Source organism: Artibeus jamaicensis, unplaced genomic scaffold (assembly GCF_021234435.1).
Source record: "Artibeus jamaicensis isolate MK-2021 breed Jamaican fruit bat unplaced genomic scaffold, CSHL_Jam_final contig_729, whole genome shotgun sequence".
Lineage (NCBI taxonomy): Eukaryota > Metazoa > Chordata > Mammalia > Chiroptera > Phyllostomidae > Artibeus > Artibeus jamaicensis.
The window spans coordinates 2,939,199-2,959,338 of record NW_026521939.1 but is presented as its reverse complement, the minus strand read 5'-3'; the positions used below and the strand labels follow the sequence as shown (position 1 = coordinate 2,959,338).

Sequence of the window (20,140 nt, the reverse complement as noted above, 5' to 3'; positions counted from 1 at the left end):
ACCCAAGGCATGTGCCCTGACTGGGGGTCAAACCCATGACCTTTTGGAGTATGAGATGATGCTCCAACCAACTGAGCCACAGTGGCCAGGGCACTTACTGCATGTTTGAAAAGATGTCTGTGCGTGGCTGGCTTCTCCTGACCCTTTCAGTCTCTGCTAAAATGTCACCTTCCAGGTTGTTACCCTGGATGTTTGCTGTTCCAACACCCTTTTTCTTCTTAGCAAGTATTTGCCCTTTGTAGTTTTGTTTTGATTTGAGACCTTTTATCTTTAGCGGACTGAATGTCTTTCAAGGACAGAGACTGTATCCGACTTATCTCCATATCCCCATGATTAGCCCAGACCTTGGCACATGGTAGGTGCTCAATAAATACTCATTGTATGAACGAATGAATGAAAGAAACTGTGCTTATGTTCATTAATGCTGTTCTGGCCCAGAATTCAAACTGGAAATCCTCCTGATTATTGTATAATAGGTGGATAGAATTAGCCTTATTTCACAGAGGAAGAAATCGAGGCCTGGTGAGGCCATTGTGTTAGTGGATTGGGGGCAGTTTATCCTCCAGGGCACAGAAGACAGTGTCTGGAGACATTTTTGGTTGTCGGAACTGCCTGCGTATGCTGCTTGCAGGTTTCATGACCTCAGTTTCTGTATCTGTAAAATGGGTTTAATTATACTACCTGCCTCTCTGAGTTGTTTGGAAGGATTAAACTTGATGTGTGGTCCTGACATCTATTGAGTAGAGGTTAAGGATGCCCTCAATATCCTGCAAGGCATGGGGCGGCCCCTGAAGACAAAAAATTGTCTGGCTCCAAACCCAGACCTTGCATGTTGTGTGCTTAAGCATCACCTTGTATCACTCACATTGGGTAGATGGGTAGCAGGGGCTGTGTAGCCTATTTCTGTGTCTGAGTGTGGAAGTTTGCTTCTTCATTTTGCACAGATGAGCCTGGAATTCCTTAGGCCTGAGGACATTTAGTTGATGTCCTGCCCCAGAGAACGTTGCCTTCCAAGCTGTCCCAGGCTGAACGGTGAGGCCATTAAATTTGCAAAGCCCTCAGAGTTCAAGCCACATGGCTGAGAGGTGGTGGAGCCAAGGAGTTAAGAGCTGTGTCAGACTCTGTGGGTTCAAATCTTGGCTCTGCCTCTTCCTGGCTCTGTGAGGCTTAGCAAGTTCATGACCTCTCTGGGCCTCAGAGTCCTCCCCTGAAAAGGGGGAGTTATATTCGTCTTAGTGGCAATGTTGTGAGGTTTAAATAAACACATGATTGGAAAATAGCACTGTGTCCGGCCTGGCAAACACTGCTGCTAATGGACGCCCAGCCAGTGTGTGTTTTCTCTTTGTTCCCAGCTCAGCATTAAGAAATTTCTACCCTTAAATTCCTGCTGCTGCTATTTATTTATTTAAAGTGTGAACTCATTTTGCTATTGTTATTGTTATTTTAGGGGGAATACATGCAGAGTAAAAAATTCAAACAGTATAAAAGATAATAAAACAAAAACTAATAGTTGCTTCCTCTTGCCAGCTTCAACCCTACCCCCTGGAGATAATCCCTGTTAGCTTTGTTTTTCTTGTCTCCTTCTAGGTAGGGAAAATCTTCCTACCTAGACCAGCATCTGTATATCCTTTAATGCTAATTTTAAATGGGACCGGTAGTACATGTATATGATAAAAAAAAAAAAATGGGACCGGGGCATTTTCTATGTATAGTGAGGCATCTACGCTTGGATTCAGTTTCCTGGCTGTGTGTGCTGCTTTTAGGTTAGTGACTGGGCCTCAGTTTTTATATTTGTAAAGTGGGTATAATTATAGTGCCAGACTCCCCGAGTTGTTCACGATGACTGAATGTGAGATAAAGTCCTGAGCTCAGTCCTGGCACATGCTACTAAGAACCTTAGTTCACCCTCACGCTTTTTCTTCTCATCAATGGAGGAAGGTGGCAGGTACTTCCTTACTCCCTTCAGGTCTTTGCTCAGGTGTCATCTTGGCCCAGAGCCCTTTTCTGTCTACCTAATATAAAAATAGCACCCACCGCCCACCATTATTCTCTGCCTCTCTTATTCCTTTCCAGAGTAGTTGTGGCCATGAGACATACAAATAGTTGTTATCTGTGTAGTGTCTGCCTTATGATAGACCAACTCTAAGATTAGAAATTTTATTAACCTTCAAATAGTATTGGCACACTGGCTGGTGTGGCTCAGTGGATTGAGTGCCAGCCTGTGAACTGAAAGGTTGTTGGTTCAATTCCCAGTCAGGGCACATGCCCGGATTGCGGGCCAGGTCCCCAGTTGGGGGCATGCAAGAGGCAGCTGATTGATGGATCTCACAGACATCGATGTTTCCCTCCCTTTCTTTCTCCCTCCTTTCCCCTTCATCTAAAAATAAATAAATAAAATCTTAAAAATAATAATATTGGCACATAGTAGTGTCCTGATAAATAATTGTCCACTGAGGGGTAGAAACCCGACTATTGCAAGTTATTGAGATGATTGAATTGGAAATCGGATGTTCAGACCCCAGTGGAATGCCAGGTGAATAGTACGTCCTTGTTCCTAAAGAATGTCAGAGCCACTCTGGTTCCCAGACATTGGCGACACGGAGCAGCAGTTCATATTCATAATCACGTCTCTGGACTGCTGTCCACCTGTCCTCCTCTCTGCAGCCTGCTCTCCTGTCCTGGCCGGGTGCTGGGCAGGGCCCTTTCCCTTTCCTCCGTGCAGGTGCCAGGCACACGTCCCTGTGGAAGCTGCATTAGCCAGGCCGGAGTAGCAGGGTCGAGGGAGCACCACAGAGGCTGAAGCACGGCTGGGCTGAGAGGGCCGGTCAGCATCAGGGTCAGTTGGCAGGAGACCACATCTTGGGCCTACCCAGGGCCACTTCTTGCCTATGCCTGCCAGGATTCAGGTGGCTTCTGAATCTGATCCCACTGAGAGGAGCGATGGTGCCCCTGGAATGTCACAGAATGGTTAGGGTGGACCAGTGTCAAACTGAGTGGGTGTGATGTCCAAGATCTAATCCCTGGAATCTGTGAATATGTTAGGTTACACAGCAGAGGGCGTGAAGGCCGCAGATGGAATTGAATTTGCTCACCTTGAGATAGGAGATTATGCTGGATAATCTGGGTGGGCCCAGGGTCATCACGAGGGTCCTCGTAGTGGAAGAGGGAGGTAGGAGAGAGAGAACCAGAGAGATGTCAGCATGAGAAGGATTGGCTGATGCTGCTGGCTTTGAAGGTGGAAGAAGGAGCCACAAGCCCAGGGATGTGAGTGGCCTCTAGGAGCTGGAAAAGGCAAAGAAATGGAGTCTCCCTTAAAGTCTTCAGAAGGAACATAGCCCAGTTCACACCTTGATTTTGGCCCAGTGAGACCCAGTTCATATTTCTGACCTCTAGATTGGTAGGATAAAAAAATGTGCTGTTTTAAGATGCTGAGTTTATGGTAATTTATAACAAATGCAGGTAACTGGTTTTGAACTTGGTGGTGGTTTAAAGACTCAAATCTTCCTCTTGGCCCAGATTTGTCACGGGCAAAGCATGTGCTCTAGAAGGCTCTGTTAAAATTCATACATTACCCATCGCTAGGAGCCAGCATGGGGGTTAGGGCGACTCAGTAATCAGGCTTCCTGGGTTTGAGTCCTAACCTCGTCACTTATAAGCTGTGTGGTCTTAGGCAAGTTATTTGACTTCTGTGTGTTGCAGTTTCCTCATCTACCAAATGGGGATAAAAACAACTTCCCTTTTAGTGATTATAAAGATCGCTTAGTTAAAGCTAGGTGGTGTTATTATTGATAGTATAGATTATCACAGTAAGGTTATACTGGTATAAACTTCATTTATTTTTATTACACAGAATTATGGTTACTGTTTATAGCTCTTTATTGGATGTTGTTATACTCAGCTGGGCCCTGTGTGTATATAATTTTATTTATTTTTTAGAATGGTTTTGGGAGATATGTATTCTTAGCCATGGTCATAGATGAGGCTCAGAGAGATTGAGTAACTTGTCTAAGGTCACACAGTGAATGAAAAGGGAAGAATGCTGGACCTGTAAGGAAAAGGACAAGGGTATAGACACAGTGGATCAGAATTTGTACTTCTAGGATGCTTTGTATTATGAATACAAATGAATAGCAAATTCATTTTCAACTTGTATAAACAGTAAAGCAAATTTATTGGGGAAGTCCAATGGGTGGGCGGGCTGCAGGTACAGCTCGATTCAGCAGCTCGCAATGACACTAATCACCAGTTTCTTGCATCTTCATTTTTTATGATGTCAGCTTCATTCTCACACTTGCCATGGTGGTACCTCCCTCCCTTTCCCCTCCCAGCCCTTGGCACTCCCCTCGTAAGTGGCTGAGATGCCTGAAAACCCCATACCCTCCCCCTGCATCTTTGGGGACGAGAGAGGATGTATTCTTACTGTGATTGGCTTGACTTGGGTCAAGTGCCCATTCTTTTTTTTTAAGTATTTTTATTATTGTTTTCTTTCTTTTAAAAAATATATTTTATTGATTATGCCATTACAGTTGTTCTATTTCCCCCCTTCATTCCCCTCCACCCTACACACCCCCTCTCCCACCATTCCCCCCTTTAGTTTATGACCATGTGTCTCAAGTTCTTTAGATTCTATATTTCCCATACTATTCTTGCCCTCCCCCCCATCTATTTTCTACCTACTGTCTATGCTACTTATTTTCTGTACCTTCTCCCCCCTTCTCCTCCTCCACTCCCCTGTTGCTAACCCTCCATGTGATCTTCATTTCTATGGTTCCGCTTCTTGAACTAATCACCAGCATGTAGGTAAAGGACTCTGCTGATTGGCTGAGGCTAATGAGGGCCCACCCCTGGAGCTTTGTCCCTGGTGTGTGGCTGAGAATGGAGGATTTGTTTATGAAGAAGAGTCAGGGACTATTACCAGAGAAGGGAAAATATGCATGGGGGTTGGGGTGGGACCATAGACACACTGCAGCAAGGCCTTTGGGAAGATGGCTTATTTCCTAGTGCCTCAGTTTCCTTATTCGTGAAATGGGGATAACAGCAGTGTCTCTTTGTGAGAACTGAGTAGAGTCCTGTCTGTGGGAGACTTAGATCAGTGCTCAGAATGTGTTGATTGTCACTTTTTTCTGCCCAGAGAGAACAGGGTAAGAGAGGCTACCACACAAAGAAGTTTCCTGAACTCCCAAAGCTCATGGGCCAAGCAGATTTGAACTTGTTCCCCATATCTGGACTGTCAGGGCTGAGGGCAAAGGGACAGAGAAGACGACTCAGCCATGGAGGAGTCCTGTGCTGGGAAGCCTTGGTCAGGGGAATCTGGGGGTGCGCCTTTTCTGTTGAGATGCCCTTGGGCCGGGTTCCCTGGAGTGGTGCCAGGGCCAGCGCTGGCGACTGCTTCTTGGACTCACCTTTCCTGGGGCTGAATTCCATTTCCTGCAAGCTGGGTAGATGGATCAGAATCAAGGTTCCACCAGCTTGATTTCTGAAGCTCCTCAGAGTAGGAGGCAGAGCTCCTGAAAGGAGAGCCAAGGCAGCTGTTCTCCCCAAGGTCAGGCGTGGTGAGCGAACAGCAGACTCAGAGACCCATCCTTCGTTAATGGTCTTTGGCATTTGCTGTTTCCCCCAGAAACCCCACATAGAGGGGTCCGCACTGCTTGTCTCCAGGAGCTTGGATGGTGGAGACACCAAGGTCCCAGCCAGCGAGGGACATGCAGGGGGCCCCCAACATTCTTATCTTCACGACTGTGCCGGTTGTGGTCAGGGCCACCGTTGGCTGTGGTGGGAGCAGTGACTGAGGCCGTGTGGGGGCTGGAGGTGGGATGACTTACGTTGGCTGCATTCCGCAGCAGTGAAGCTCATGTTCACAATCGTATTTCCCCTTTCCATGTGCCCCCTTCCTTCCTCCACCCTCCCTCTCTGCCCTCCTGGTCAGGGTCAGCCATCTGGCTTTGAGCGGGAAGCCGCCCTCTGAAGAGTAAGTGCCTTCCTTTCTAAGTTCTCTGACCTCTCCTGGAGTCCCATGTCCTTAGATGCCTCCTGATTTCCTCTTGCTCACTTATTAATTCGAGCTTTTCCTTGTCCTTCAAGTTTCCTGACTCTGGGCAGTGCTGGCGGTAGCAGTGGCGGTGACTAAGTATTAGTGTCTGTTGTGTACAGTGAAGTGACCTGTCCAGTTCACAGGAGGTCAGGGGTCAGTGCTAGGTTGTACTTGAATGCATTGTTATTTTTTAAAAAGTAAAGTAGGAAATCATGCCAGGGAGGGAAGGCATGGCTTGGTCCACCTGTTCACTTAATAACTTCTGGGAACCAGCTGCCCAGGAGGACGGTAGTCAAAGATAAACGCAGCAGGGTCCCGGCACTGGGGCCCTTGTGTAGTCCTGGAAGGACAGAGGTATTGCAGACATGTAAGAAAACCACTGTAGAGGGGGAAGGGGAACAAGGTGGGTCTAATGGTTTGGGGAGCGAGGAGGAAGGCTTCTTAAAGGAGGTACCTGAGTTGGATTTTGAAAGATGAACAGGAGTTTGTTATGATGGAAAGACACGTAGGGAGAGCATCGAGCAGGAGGTGTGCTAAAGAACCATTCCTGTGACTAGCAACCGGGGAATGCTTTGAAGGCAGGGACCGTGGCCTTCCTGAGTCACCGGTGCCTTGAACGGTGCCCACACACGCTTGGCAAATGCTTATTTGAGTGAATGCCTCTGGCGACACACTGGGGAACAGGGCGGGAGAAATGGAGAAGAGAAGGATGGAGCTTGAGTGTGGAAGGCTTCGTGAACCACAGCAGGGAGTGGCTCTCAGAGGTAATAAGGAGCCACTGGCAGTTGTTACCCAGAGCAGACAGGGCCAGCAGATCTGTCCCATGTACTTATACATGTATTTAATTAAGTCTGCGAATTTTCCTCTGAGCGGGCACTACTTTTAAACACACATGGAAAGATCTGTTTCACTCATCATAAAGAGAAAAGGGAGTTAAGCTACTGTGAGTCATTTTCTGGTCAAAAGCTCTTAACACACTGTGGTTAGGGACGTAGTTGCCTTTAAACTTTATTAGGGGGAGTACAAACTGATGATCCATTTGGAAGGCAGTATCTGTCTACATTTTGAATGTGTGTCCTGTATGACCAGCAGGTTTACTTCTAAAAAGTGATCTTACAACTATGCCCTTTCCTGTGTAATGTGAGCACTTACCAGTGTTTATTCACTGCTGCATTGTTTGTAAGAGCAACTTAAAGCCCAGTCAGCAGAAGACTAAGTAAGTAAAGTCAAGCCCATCATGCAATGGAGTATAAAGCACCAGCACAGAGGAGGAGGAAACTGTTCATGTGCAGTGAGGGGTGATCTTTAAAACCTATTATTAAGAGGGGAAAAAGGCAAGGAACAACACGGTATATTGCAGTATGCTTTCTTCCAGTTCACAACAGAAAAAATATGTTTGTTTTTGTGCCATGTATAAGGTGTTTTCTGGAAGGATACATGAGAAAGCAATAATGTTCGCCTCTCCAGAGAGTAACTGAAGGATTAGGGACAAGGCTGGGAAGGTGGCTTGTCACTCTGTCCTTTGTTCAAAAGAAATAAAATTAAGCTGTCAAGAATAAAGCAGATCTGTAATACTGGTAAAGATCAATTTCTGATATTGATTAAGTGAAAAAAGTAAGGTAAAGAACAGGTATGCATTTTGATGCCTTTTGGGAAAAGAAAATGAATACTGTGTTTGGAAGACAATCGAGAAGAATATATAAGATGTTCTCTGGGGCAGTTTTGCCTGTGGGTGAGTTGAGGGAAGAAAACTTATTTTTCACAGAATAACATGTTGTGTAGTTTGAAAAAGTTTGGCACATAAATGTATTACCCATTAAAAATAGAGAGACGTGGATGGGTGTGTGGGTGGATGGATACATGGATGGGTGGACGGGTTTATGAACGGGTGGGTAGATACACCCATAAATGCCTGTATGGATGTATGGATAGGTAAAATAACTTTTGCCGTAGTTGGGAAGGCTTAGTGGGGCCAGGAGGGGCGGAAACAGGAAGTAGTTAGGAAGCTAAGATAATGGTTAGGAAGCTAATTACAATAGTTCTGGCAAGGAATGATTGAGGCAAGGATTGGGCTAGTGAAATGGCTCACACGTGAACTGAGCTTCTCGTGCACATACTGCAGGTATGAAGCCCAGCATTGTTTTCTCGATAGAAGGGCGATTTCCTTTGGACTGGGCTTCTTCTGGCAACTGCTCAGAAACTGTTCTGTATCTAATAACCACCAACAGTTGGATTCCTTTCTTCACCATCACCTTAAGAATTAAAAGTGGAGCGAAACCAGTTAAAACTAATCAGTCTTCGATTTAAGTCACTCCTATGATCAAAATTCAAATGCCCAAGAAACTCAAGTCCTAAGAGTTTCATTGTGTTTAAAAGATACCTAGTTAAATACCTTTGTGTTAATCATTTCAAAGTTTACATTTCACTGATTACTTGTTCTTGGATCTGGAAAAATAAATGTTTATATCATAGAACCGTTTTTCAACTATACCTCTAAAGAACCAGTTTAGGTACTTGGTGAATACCTAGTTCTCTCTTTTTATAAAGTCAAATTCTTTATTTTTTAGTCATCTTTACCATTTTTAAGTCAACAGTCAGTTGTGTTAAGCATCCTTACATTGCTGTGCATGACTAGGGGATTCTCTTTTGAAATGACTGGAACGTAGTGTTTTGATGATGTTGTCAAATGTTTTCTTTAAGTGAAATGATTTACTTGTTCCCATCACTTTCTCTTTTTTTGCATTTGTTGATGTGGCTTTAAAACTTGTACGGAGCTATGAGGTTCCAGATTCCTTGGAGTTCCTTGGTGGTCTCACTTAGCTGGCTGTGGGAAGGCTTGGAATCGTATCTGGAGAGCGCAGTGTCCAGTGGTGAGCAGAGGAGGCTGGGAGAGAGGTGGGCGGCGTGGAGTCTGGCCCGCTGGACACCTGCGTGGACCTTATTGAAGACACTGCCTATTTCCAGGCTCTTGCTGGTGGTTGTGAAGCTGGAATATGGTACCAGGGCTGCCAGATTTTCTGATTTTTTTTTTTTAAAAGAGAAGCCAGAGCCCTGCTGATGTAGCTCAGTGGATTGAGCGCAGGCTTGTGAATCAAAGGGTCACGGTTTGATTCCCAGTCAGGGCACATGCCTGGGCTGCAGGCCAGTTCCCAGCAGGGGACCCACGAGAGGCAACCACACATTGATATTTCTCTCCCTCTCTCCTTCCCTTCCCCTCTAAAGATAAATAAATAAAATCTTTAAAAAATTTTTTTAAAAAGAGAGAAGCCAGAAATCCAATTTTTTATATGAAATTTCGAGATTTTAAATGTTGGCAGCTATATAAAAATTTTTTAAAAGCATGCATCGTACAACAACAATAAACCATCTGTGGGCCAAATTTGCCTGAGGGTCACCAGATTCAGACCTTTATTATTTTTTTTAATTTAAACAATTTTTTAAAAAGATTTTTTAGTTTTAGAGAGAGGGGAAAGGAGGGAGAAAGAGGGAGAGAAACATCAATGTGTGGTTGCTTCTCACATGCTCCCTACTGGAGACCTGGCCCGCAACCTAGGCATGTGCCCTGACCAGGAATCAAACCTGCGACCATTTGGTTCGCAGGCCGGTGCTCAGTCCACTGAGCCACACCAGCCAGGGCTAGACCTTTAAATTCATCTGATGTAATTAAAGTATAGATAGGAAATTGAGACTCCAAGACAGGGTAATAACTTTTCCCAAAGTTGTGTAACTGGCCTGTGGTCAGATTAGGGCTTGAATTAAATTCTCCGTTACTGAAATCTAACAGTGGGTTGAAGTTTATTCTTGGGTAGATATACTTGATCTGTCTATTTATCTATCTGTCTGTCTATCTATCTATCTATCTATCTACCTACCTACCTACCTATCTATTTATCTGGCTTGTCTCTTTAACAAAATGCAGGTGGTTTCTTTTTTTTTAATATTTTATTTATTTGTTTTTAGAGAGAGGGGAAGGGAAGGAGAAAGAGTGAGAGAGAAACATCAATGTGTGGTTGCCTCTCATGTGTCCCCTACTGGGGACCTGACCTGCAACCCAGGTATGTGCCCTGACTGGGAATCGAACCAGCGACCCGTTGCTTCGCAGGCCCGTGCTCAATCCACTGAGCTACACCAGCCAGGGCTGCAGGGGGTTTCTTAAAAAATAAAACAGTATTTAAAACAAATTTGTTGCCAAGAATGGATAGCTTAGTCATTAATTGCAGGGACTCACTCCAGAACCAAATTGAGTTTGAATTCTGCTTCAGATCTTACCAGCTGTACGATTTTGGACAAATCATTGAACATCTCTGTGCCTCAGTTGTCCTATCTGAAAAAGGAGGGGTAAAGTACTTATAGACCTGAAGGAAATAATGCATGTAAAATGCTTAGAATAGGGTCTAGCACATAGAACTACAATTGTAGAACTACAGTTTGGCTGTTACCCCTGCTGCTGCTGCTGCTGCAGCTGTTGCTAATGGCGATGAAGATGGTGTTGAGGGTGGTGATGGTGCTGATGAGAGTGATTGTGATAGTGATGGTAGTGATGGTGGTGATAAAGATGATAATGGTGATGAAGATTAGAAAGTCCTCAGTTCACAAGATAGTAAAGTAGGAATGATTCGTATGACTAAAGGACTCTTCAGTTTACTGGAAAATACCCCTTGAGATTCCTTTAAATGATCATTTCCATCTTTTGTACAGCAATGGGATTTGCCACAGTTTCCATGAACCTGTTACGTGTGAGGAGGCATATCTTTTATTCCCAATTCCTTGTTTCATGGTCTTTCTGGCACCAAACTCCCCAGTTTGCACATGCTGTCTGAAAGGGCCTCAGGTGCAGGGGTCCTGTTTGTTCTGTTGAACCCCAGGGCAGCTGGTTTTGATCCCCACACATGCCCCGCCCTCTTTGGCACGTCCCATTGACGCCATGCCTGTGTTTGTGTCTGCAGGAGTGGAACGTCACGTGGTACACCAGCAATCCCGACTTCACCAAGTGCTTTCAGAACACTGTCCTCGTGTGGGTGCCTTGTTTTTACCTCTGGGTCTGCTTCCCCTTCTACTTCCTTTACCTCTCCCACCATGACCGGGGCTACATTCAGATGACCCATCTCAACAAAGCCAAAACTGTAAGTCATCACAGGGAGAGGGGCTGTTCCTGGGTGGGGAGTGATGGCTGGTGAAGACTGCTGTGTTTCTTCTACTTCATTGTCCCCGAGTTCCTTTTGCTAGAAGACAGAATAGTGATGTGCTAGACGAGGCCGGAGGCCTTGGACTCAGACATGGGTTCACACACTGTCTCTGTCCCTTACTAGCTATGGGACCCTGAGCGTAGTTTCCTGTCGTTATAATGGGGATGATAGGATCTATCTCAACATGATTGTCAGCAGAGAATCAGAACGTCTTCCTATTGGACCAGGGATATCTTTTTACTTAAGAAAAGTTTTTGGCTTCTGGTCAAGATGGCAGAGTATGTAAATGTGGTACTGATAACCTCCCATAACCACATCAAAATTACAGCTAAACTACAGAACAACCATCATGCGGAACTGCCTGAAGTCTTGCTGAATAGAAGTCCTGTAACTAAGGATATACTGAAGAAGCCATGTTGAGATTGGTGGGAGATGCTGAAACATGGAACAGTCTGGCCTCACATCCTGTGTGGCAGCTAAAAATCAGGAGATATATCTTGGCAACAGAGGTCCTTCCTGAGGAATGAGGGGCCTAGCCCCATACCAGGTCCCTTAGCCCAGGGCTCTGGTGCCGGGAAGAGAGATCCCTATAACTTCTGGCTGTGAAAACCAGTGGACATTGTGGCTGGTGAGACTCCTGGAGTCCCAGGTATTCCTCTTAAAGGGCCCATGCATGAACTTACTCGGACTTACTCACTTTGAGCTCAGCACTAGGGTAGCTGCTTGAGAGGCACGAGGGACATACAGGGAGGAACCGAAGTGTCTGTCATCAGGGCAAGAGCTCGAGGGTCTTTCTTCCAGACAGAAGTACTGGTAGAGGCTGTTGTTCCTTTGATGAGCCCTCCCCGCACAGAGCCAACAGATGAGCACCATACCTGGGACTCCTTCCACCTGGCTCATACTGTTTGCCCCACCCTGGTGATTCCCTGGTACCCTGCCCTGCTCAGCGTGCAGGCTCACCCAAGGCGTTTCCAATACCTTTTTCAAGACAAACAGCCTCCTCTTGGCTCAAGCTGCAAACTTTTCTAAATCCTCTCAAAGGCTCACAAACCCCAAACGAGCAGCATCTGGCCTCCATGTGCCCCGTACCTCTTGCTAAGTGGACGCAGGCCTGGTATTAGTGGTAGCCGGACTCCGTTTGCAGCTCGTCCTTTCCCTGGCACCTCCAAGTCCAGCACAATTAGCAGCCATCTGCAGATTGCTTTGTAGCTCATGCTGGTGGCTATAGACAGGGCATAGGTGGTGACTGACCCGTGAGGTGCTCTTGGGAGGCCCAGCTTCAGACCACACCAGATTATTACCCAACCACCTCCGCTAGTGACACAATCAAGGGGCAGACTCAGGGAGAAGTGAGTTATGCTCCATGGGGTCAGCCCCTGCACAGCAGCTCCTCTGCTGTAGTTCTGTCTGCTCCCTGTAGCTGACCGGCCTGGGGGGGTCAGTCCCTCCCATTGATGTGCCACAGCAGTCAAGGCCTAACTACAACAGGAAGGTGCACACAGCTCACAGAGGGGCGTACCTGGAGTGCCTGGCTCGGGTGACCAGGGAGGTGATGCCACTGGGCCCTACAGGACCCTTACTACGTAAGTCCACCTTACCACACCCAGGAGACATAGCAGCTCTGTCTAATACATAGAACAAATACAGAGAGGCAGACAAAATGGGGAGACAAAGAAACGTGTTCCAACTGAAAGAACAGGAGAACTCTTCAGAAAAAGAACAAAGTGGAGACAAGCAATCTACCAGATGCAGATTCAAAACAGTGGTTGTAAGGATGCTGAAGGAACTTAGGACCTCAGCAGCATTAAAAAGGACACAGAAACCATACAAAATAACCAGTCAGAAATGAAGAATACACTAGAATCAACAGCACATTAGATGAAACAAAGGATCAGGTCAGTCATTTAGAAGATAAGGTATCAGAAATCACCCAATTAGAACAGTAAAAAGGAAAAAGAATTTTACAAAATGAGGGTAGTTTAAGGGACTTCTAGGACAACATCAGGTGTTGAAGATAGCGATGGGTTTGAAGAAATAATGACCGAAAACTCTTCCCTAACCTGGTGAAGGAAAAGACAACTCCTGGAAGCCCAGGGAGTCCCAAACAAGATGAAGCCAAAGAGGCACACACCAAGACACATCATAATTAAAATGGCAAAGTTTAAAGACAGAGAATCTCCAAAGCAGCAAGAGAAAAGCAGTTACCCACAAGGGAGCGCCCATCAGACCAACAGCTGACTTCTCAACAGAAACATTTCAGATCGAAGGGACTGGCAAGAAATATTCAGAGTGATGAAAAGCAGGGACCTACAACCAAGATTACGCTACCCAGCAAATCTATCATTTAGAATTGAAGGAGAGAGAAAGAATTCCCCAGAGAAGAAAAAGCTAAAGGAGTTCATCACCATTAATGCAGTATTACAAGAAATGTTAAAGGGTCCTCTTTAAGAAGGAGGAGGAGAAGGAGGAGAAATATGAATAATAAAATGGCATTAAATACATCTTTCAATAATTAAAGGCAAATGGATTAAATTCTTCAATCAAAAGACATATGGTAGCTGAGTGGATAATAGAACAAGAGCCTTCCATATGCTGTCTACAAGAGACTCAGTTCAGATCTAAAGACACCCACAGACTAAAAGTAAAGGCATGGAAAAGATATTTCATGAAATGGAAATAGAAAAACTAGGGTAGTGATACTTGTGCCATACAAAAAAGACATTAAAATAAAGGTTATAATAAGAGACAAAGAAGGACCCAGCAATTCCACTTCTGGGTGTTTACGAAAGAAGCCCAAAAGACTTATTTCCATAAACTGTCAGTAAACAGGAAAACTTGAATGATTTTACTGATGCTGTCCTTTTGCTTCTATTGCCATTCAAACCTGTCTTGCTCGTACTATATAGTTCAAGCCTATCTCAAAATGCTGTTTTTCCTACCTAAGCTAGATCTTATGTCTTCCTCTTAGACTTCTGGGAGCACTTGGTACTTTTCCTGGGGGAAAACATCTGCCTTTAAAATGTAAATCGGATCTTGTCCTTGCCTTGTTCAAAAACCTTTTGGTAACTTCTCACCATGGGGAGTAAAATCCAGAAGTCCCTACAGTGGCCCAGCTTGATCCGGCTCCAGGTTCCTCCTCCTCTGTCCCCTCTGCACCCACTGCTCTTCCCACAGCAGCCATAACCCCCCTGCGGGTTTCCACCCCCTTGCCTTTGTGCTTGCTGTTCTTGCTGCCTGACTTGTTCTTTCCCTCACATACTCACTTTTGGCTCTTTGCTCAGATGATCAGAGAGGCCTTCCCTGACTGCCCTATCTGACCTCTTTTACTTTTCCTCCTATCACTTACTCTCTTGCCCGCGGCCATTCCACTAGAACTTCAGCTCTGTGAAGTCAGGCACGTTGGTCTGTTTTTACCACTGTTGGATCCTTGGCACCCGGAGAAGGATGTGGCCCATAGCAGGCCCCAAGTTAATTGTGGCTGGGTGACTGTTGTTGAATGAATGGTTATTCTGCTGGGGTTGCTGATAGATAAGTTCTAGTCTGAGCTCTTGAGTTTTCGGGCGCTGGGGTGAGTAGTGACCAGACAAACTGTCATGCCTGGGGGGTGGGAGGGGACAGTGTACTGGATAAAGACCAGCACGAGATGGCTTAGGTGGTGACTCACCCTAGTCAGCTCTTCTGTGTCCCAGAGGGTATGGGCAATGTTCAGGGGCTGTAGCTGATGGTGTAGGGGTTGGCCGGTCCCCTGAGGCTGAGCTCTGAGCTGGGCGAAGTTCAAGTGCTGTCCGTTCTAAGACATGTATGTACTTCTCTTCCAGGCCTTGGGGTTTTTGCTGTGGATTGTCTGCTGGGCAGACCTCTTCTACTCTTTCTGGGAAAGAAGTTGGGTCAAGTTCCTGGCCCCGGTGTTTCTGGTCAGCCCAACCCTGTTGGGCATCACCATGGTAAGTAGGAGCTGGCTGGCTGTCAGGCACTTGCGGAGACCAAAAGCAGTGGCCGGTATTTAGAAATGAGACGATCTCACAGTAAACATCCAGAGATCTGGCTTCTTTTGAAAAATGCAAAGGTCTGGTAACAACTAGACTTGTAGTCCTGCGGGGCAGTAATCAGCTGGGCCTGAGAGGTGACTGCAGCCTTTAAACGGGGCCTGCATAGTGAGTGTGGCGCTGTCCCCACTGTGCCCTTCTGCCCTCCCTGCCACTGAGGCTGAGCGAAGCTGCCAGCCTCTGTTGTGCTTGCTGTATACTCTGTTCTCGCCCTGGCTAACTCAGTAATTTATGGTAATTACCTGGAACCGAATGGCCTGTTGAGTTTTTAGGCTCTGGCATAAGGAGTGGGATACAAAACTAAATGAGGAACTGCCCTGTACCTTGGGAGTCCCTTATTTAATGGGAGATATAAATGGGGGCCTGCTTTATTACAGCTAGCATGTCTTGGGTACTTGTTATGTCTGATTTTCAGAACAACTGGTGAGATAGGTACTGCTTTGTCTTCATTTTAAGGTGAGCAGATTAAGGCACAGAGAGGCTATGCTCCCTGCTAAAGGTCACACAGCTAATACATGGTCAAGTGAGTGGTGGTCACTCAGAGGCTGTGCTTTTAGCCCTTGCTCTCCACAATGACATGCTCTGAATTAAGGGCCAGGCCTGTGAAGTACCATGTACCTTACTTAGGTCCCCTGAGAAACCTGGAAGGTCCTAGGTGAGCATAGCCCTTGAGCGTTGAAGAATGAGGAGGGAACACATTTGGGGTAGGATGTTTGGAGCAGGGAAACTGGTATGTCCAAGGGAAGGCTGGAGGCCAAAAGGGAGTATCTAGGGGAGGATGGTGAGCCTTCCTTGAAGCAAGGAGGTGGGGTGGGGGTTAGGAGGTAGACAGTGGAAGCAACAAGGAGGGTCGAGAACAGCAAGTTGGAAGTAGAGTGTAAAGGACCCTGAATCTTCTCAGCTCCCGTTGGCAGTGTGTGCTCAGTGTCACGCACTGTCCTAATCCCTCTGTATATTAATCCATTTAAGTATGTTTGCTCATTACCCTCATTTGGGAGATAAGCAGGTTGAGGCACAGAGAATTGATGGAACAGTCCCAAGGTCACACAGCCAGTAAGCCCCAGAGCCAGCTTCACATGCAGGCTACCTGGCTCCGGCGTCTGTCTTTGCAGAGAGCCCCCCAGACGCAGTGTTCTCTGTTAATTGTTCTTTTGTCCCCAGAGCCCGGCACCATGCCTGACATGCAGTAAGCACTCCATCAGTGTATCAAGGGAACGGGGAAATAAGGGGCTTGGTTTTGCTGGCCCGGAGGTCTTGGGCTCTACATTTTGGTGAGGGGGTGTCAGGATGGACTACTTTGGGCTGGAATAGCTCATTCCCTTAACTTTCCCCATTCCTGGTTTTTTTGACTCTTCATTCATGCCTTTGCCTGGGATGCTGGAGATGCAGGTGCGATGGGCTGAGGGTCACTGGGCTTTATACCCCCCGGGGCTCTGAGCTGGGCTGGCCAAGGGGTGAACTGGCCCATGAGGTCCTCCGTTTCTCTCCTCAGAGTTCCATGACAGGATGAAGGACCGGCCCTGCTATTCCTGTGGCAGGAACATTCTCCTGACTCCCCCGGGGACTGGAATATGCAGGCACTCGGAATATGAGATGTCAGGCAGTCAGCAAATAGTTCTTATTCCTAATATATGCCAGAAGCTGAAGATAAACCGACACAGTGCTTATCCTCAGGAAGTGCACAGTCCAGCTGAGCAAACAGACATTCAATGAATGATTCCCAAAAAGGCACAAACTATTGTGCACAAATTGCTGTGATGAGAGTGCAGTTAGGTGAACTTGGTTTGGTCTAGATGCGGGGGTGTCCAACCCGTGTCCCGCTGGTCTCGTGCAGCCCAGGACGGCTGTGAATGTGGCCCAACACAAAATCACAAATTTACTGAAAACATTATGAGGTGTTTTTGTGATTATGTGTCACAGTGTATTTAATGTGTGGCCCAAGATGACTCTTCTTCCAGTGTGGCCCAGAGACACCGAAAGCTGGGACACCCCTGGAGGGTAGGGAGGAAGGGGTGACGGAGCTGAGGCCTGAAGGATGAGCAGGACGTTAAAAAGTTGAAGGGACCGTGAGTAGAGGGCCAACCATTGTGAGAATAGCGCATGCAAAGTGCTGAGGGTGGAGGCGGGCACTGAGAGTCGCCCGAGTGGCTGGGGTGGAGGGGTTAAGGAAGAGGGAAGGGAGCTGACATGGCAGGGGCCTGGCTCCGAGGGACCTTGAGCTCCAGGATAAAAGTGGTGTTTTTCACTCCCAACGCTGGATTCTAAACCTTTGTGCCATGGACCCCTTTGTCCTTTGCTAGTCTGGTCACCTCCTCAGAATGGTGTTCTTAAAATATATAGGATTACAAAGGAAACCAATCACATGCGGGTAAGTATAGGAAGATTTTGTGCTGTGCGTTCATATTTGAGGTTTCATCGATAAGCACATCCTGTCTTTGTAACTGCCACTTCCCCAGCACAGAGCAGTTCCGTCACCCCCATAGGTTCCCTCCTGCTGCCCCTTCCCTGGGGACTGACATGTTATCTGACCCCGTCACTTTGCCGTTCCCAGAATGTCACGTGGGTAGAACCACACAAGCTGGGGCCATTTGAGTCTGACTTCAGAGCACCTGTGGCTCAACTGTGTTGAGTGCACCCAAAGATTTTTTTTTTGAATTGCCGAGCATTTTAGATTGTCTGGTTTCTTTTCCATTCTTTTCCATCTTTTCTTGGAGGACATTTGGACTGGGAAACCAATTGTATTTAAATACAGTTATCAAAAGATAAAAAACAAAGTGAAAAATACATGTGCTTCTCTGTTAATGTATTTCAAATCCAGATCTAGCAACAGGTGTGATGCCTCCTTCGCTTCCAAATAGCAATGACCATCTGAGATCATTGGGACGTCTTCAGCTGTGTATTTTCAGATACAGTTCCTAACGGTGACAGAGTCCTGGGTACTGCTAGTGCCATCGTGGTTGATTGTCTGCACTTGTACCTGGTGATGCTGATGTGGGAAACTGAATTGTTCCCCATCCAAGTTCATGGACTCCCAGGTTCTTTCCACAACCTGTCCTGGGAAGCCAGGTTAAACCCTCGGTCCTAAAGACAAAGGTTTTCAGCAAGGATGTGTTAGGCCTGGCTTTGCATATTTAAAAGTTAACTGTGGCCTCTGAGTGGAGAATGGATAGTTGGGTAGGAGTGAAAGCTGGGAGGCCCATGGAGCGTGGGGTGGGCATAGGGTCTTTTTGGCAAGAGGGGCTGGAGGCTGGGGTGAGGGTGCACTGAGTGGGTGCACTGAGGACTGGCCTTGGTGGCACAGTCAATGTGTGTTTTGATGGATTAGGTGGGGGAGTAAAGGAGGTGGGAGAGCTGAGGAGGACAGGTGGGCAGGTGTGTTTTTGGTTCCAGCACCTGGGTTATGAGGGGTGGTGGTGTGGGTGACCCATAGCTCCTTAGGAGTTGGCTTGTGACCGTGACCGGCCCTGGGGATCTGCTTCAAGAGGGAGGAGGGCTTTGAAGTTTCCTTTTTTTCAAGTAAAAGCAGTTTTATTGTTTATTTTCTCTCTGATCATGAAGTCACACGTGAAATGGAAGTAGTAGCCCCAGGGATCAGGAATGAAATAACCGCCCCCCTCGCTGTTGTTGTAATGAAAGTCCCTGAAGACAAGATGCGTGACTGTAGGCAGATTAAGTAACCTCGTTTCCTTGAGTGCAAACCACGGTTCCCGCTCTCGGGGCTGCAGGGGGTGCACTGAGTATGTGCACGAGAATGCTGCCTGTGAGGCGAAGGTAGCAGATGCTCCAGAAAGCGCAGTTTTAGCACTGTTGACCAAAGGGCAATTTGAACAAGTCTTTCCAGTTCTAAATCAAGGGTGAGTCCACTGCCTCATTTTGCAAATAAAGTTTTATTGGCACACAGCCATGTCTGTTCACGTATCATCTGGGGCTGCTTTCACACAATATTGAGTAGTTGTGACAGAAACTCTATGGCCCATAAAGCCTAAGATATTTGCTGCCTGGTCTTTTAAGAAAAAGTGTGTTCATTCTGTTCTACACTGAGCTGCCCCTGCCAGCCCCGGACCTAAACATGATCTCGTTAAATTCTCACAGCCATCCAGCTAGGTGCTGTTATCAACTCCGTTTTGCAGATGAGGCAGTGAAGGCTCAGAGGGGTTTGGTGAGTTGCTCATGGTCACCCAGCAGGGCAAGAGCAGAGCTGGAACTGGAGCCAAGTCCTCCCCCAGGCTGTTCTTGTAGCACTGGGCTCAGGGCAGCCCTACTCCAGGCCCAGCGTCTTCTCTGGGCCTTGGGGACCGTGGGGGCTTTGGGGTCCTGGCCTTTTCCTGACGACTCCTGTTGTGTGCTTCTCTCTTCTAGCTGCTTGCTACCTTTTTAATTCAGCTTGAGAGAAGGAAGGGAGTCCAGTCCTCAGGGATCATGCTCACATTCTGGCTTATAGCCCTACTATGTGCCCTTGCCATCTTGAGATCCAAAATCATGACTGCCTTAAAAGAGGTAAGTGGTGGCCTCACTCTGCAGCTTCCTGCAGGGGCCCTTGGGAGAGATGCCTGTACCCTTGGGAAATCACACTTTGCCAGGGGAACCGGGAGATGGGTACCACACGGGCCAGGCTTCTTCCCTGGGGATTTCCCTACCTCCGCAGCCTTTGTTCTGTAGCCCTCTTTCCTCACTGCCCTGCTTGTCCGTGTAGCTCTGAGGAGCCCATGTGGGTCCTCCTGGGGCGGGATCCCCAGGCTGAGGCACACCACCCTGTGAGCCTCTGTCAGCAGTAAACAGCAAGGGAAGTCAGCTCCAGATGTCTTCAGTCTGGAACAGAGCCAAATGGGGAGCAGTATTTGCAGAGCGGCTGCTCCCCCAGGGGGCCCTACGTTGTC

The 20,140-nt window shown here is 47.0% G+C and overlaps 1 protein-coding gene across 2 annotated transcripts in view; it reads left to right on the top strand.

The window, feature by feature from the left end:
• ABCC1 (ATP binding cassette subfamily C member 1) overlaps positions 1 to 20,140 on the top strand; it is a 138,083-nt gene that overhangs the window by 26,156 nt on the left and 91,787 nt on the right. For both annotated transcript variants that reach the window (XM_053672155.1, XM_053672154.1), the window contains exons 2-4: positions 10,978 to 11,154; positions 15,036 to 15,161; positions 19,623 to 19,760. In XM_053672155.1, coding sequence (XP_053528130.1) covers positions 10,978 to 11,154; positions 15,036 to 15,161; positions 19,623 to 19,760 — 441 coding nt within the window. The remainder of the gene's footprint in view (positions 1 to 10,977; positions 11,155 to 15,035; positions 15,162 to 19,622; positions 19,761 to 20,140) is intronic.